This window comes from Arachis ipaensis, chromosome B08, assembly GCF_000816755.2.
Source record: "Arachis ipaensis cultivar K30076 chromosome B08, Araip1.1, whole genome shotgun sequence".
Lineage (NCBI taxonomy): Eukaryota > Viridiplantae > Streptophyta > Magnoliopsida > Fabales > Fabaceae > Arachis > Arachis ipaensis.
The window spans coordinates 6849856-6851987 of NC_029792.2; the positions used below are offsets into that span (position 1 = coordinate 6849856).

The 2132-nt window shown below is 47.8% G+C and overlaps 1 protein-coding gene across 1 annotated transcript; it reads right to left on the bottom strand.

The window, feature by feature from the left end:
• On the bottom strand, positions 241-732 carry LOC107610356. Its single transcript, XM_016312415.1, has one exon. It carries the CDS (start codon positions 730-732, stop codon positions 241-243), a length of 492 nt encoding a protein of 163 aa, XP_016167901.1.

A 2132-nucleotide genomic window follows, 5' to 3' on the forward strand; every position in this document is an offset into this window, starting at 1 on the left:
TGTTGGCTATCTGTTGGTATTCCTACTCGGGGCCGTCAGAGGGGTATAGTTCGTGAATTTTTCTACTCGGGAGAACGGTTTGAAGGGTTTAGTCGGCCCTCCATCCTTAGAGTGCTCCTTGGGCCTTTCCCCATTTCCGGGTTGGCGAGTAGGAAGATGGGCGGGCTGACGTTTGTTGGCCGTCACCACTTGGCTGACCTCCTTGTCGTTGATGTATTCTCTCGCCACATTCTGAATTTCCTACATGGTCCACACAGGTTTGGTAGTAAGGTGTTTTCTGAAGTCTTCATTCAACAGCCCATTTGTCAGACACAGGCTGGCCACCGAGTCGGTCAGGCCGTCAATCTCTAGGCATTCGTCATTGAACCTATCAAGATACTTCCTGGTCGGTTTCCCGTTTCTTTGGGTCACCCCTAGAAGGTTGATCGGGTTCTTGGCTTTGGCAATGCGTGTGGTAAATTGTGATAGAAAGCCACGGGTTATGTCCGCGAAAGTCGTCGCGGACCCTTGAGGGAGCGTGTTGAACCATCGGATTGCCGGTCCTGCCAGGGTCACGGGAAAAGCGCGACATCTCACCTTGTTGCCCGCACCCTCCAGGTTCATCCTGGCTTTAAAGACCGTTAGATGTTCCTGGGGGTCCTGGGTTCCATTGTATCTCATGTCCGTTGGCTTGTCAAAATGTTTTGACAGCCGAACCTCGAGAATGGAGTGGTGAAAAGGGGTTGCTCCCATGATTATGGGGTTTTGCCGCCTTCTCGGTCTCTCCCTGCTCTCTTCTCGGTCTTCCTCCTCAGCATGTCTCGCTAAGGGCCGAGTGTAGATTATGGAGTCTTGTCGTCTCCTCAGTATTTCCCTGCTTTTCCCTTGGCCCTCCGACTCTGCGCGGGTCAGTGGGTATCGGGAGCCCGGTGTACGTCTGGCATGGTTCCTCCGGGGGCTTCTTCCTCGGGTTTCCCCTCTCCTTTGAGGAGATTGGGAACGAGGTTGACTCGGGCCGGGCTGGTAGCACTCCCTGGTCGCCAGCTCCTTCTCAAGGTTTTGCACCCTATGGCACAACTCCTGTATTATTCTCGCATTGTCGCTTCCCGTTCCTCCGAAAGGATGCCTTTCCCGGGAACGGGAGGGAAGCTCATCGCCGTGGGAGAGGGATCTCGTGCGTTCACGGGAGGAAGCCAAGGAGGCCCTGGATTACTCTGCAGGAGGTTCACTACAGCTAATGAAGACAGCTGAAGAAGCTCAGAACCTCATAGACACTGTGACCAACAATCAATACTTTTATGCTCATCAAAGGCAACGCCAACCAGCTCTAAAAAAAGGTATATTAGAGCTTGAGGGTGTGGACACTATCTTGGCACAGAATAAATTGATGCACTAACAAATCCAACAGCAAATGGAGATGATGACAAAGAGAATAGATGGACTTCAAGTGGCTGCAGTAAACACGGCAAGTCAACCTTCAAGTGGATGGGGCCAAGGTGAAGAAGTTTTCGAGAAATGCAACAATGAGCAACAACCAGAGCAAGTTCAGTACATGCATAATACCTCAAGTTCTTCTCAAAATGACTTCCATGGTGATACTTACAATTCATCATGGAGGAACCATCCTAACTTAAGGTGGGGTGATAATCAAAATTCATGGTAGAGGAACCACAATTCCAACAATTTCCGCAACACAAGCAACCAAAATCATACTAACCAATACAAAAATCCACAAAACACATATCATCAAACCCACAACAACTCATAAGTCCACCAGAATAACTTCTCCACCCCTGTAAATAATGCAAACAACTTCCAACAACAACCATCTCATTTCACACAACCACAACCAAATGCAGACTTTCAGAGAATCTCTAGTCTAGAGATAATGATGGAGAAACTTATGAAAAATCAAGAGATGGCCAGACAAGATCAAGCCATGGCAAACAAAAACCAAGAGGCCTCAATCAAAAACCTTGAAAGAAAAATGAGGCAAATTGCTAAACAAATTTTAGAGATAGGTGAGAAGAGAGCAAATTCCTTCCCTAGTGATACTGAAAACAATCCAAGAGACACAGGAAAAGCCATAAAATTAGAGGAGTGCAAAGAAATCACTTTGAGAAGTGGAAAGAAGGTAGAGAAAGAAGAAATCA

What these genes read in the sequence shown, in the direction of transcription:
- LOC107610356 (XM_016312415.1), bottom strand. Translation starts at nt 732, where the DNA reads ATGGGAGCAACCCCTTTTCACCACTCCATTCTCGAGGTTCGGCTGTCA.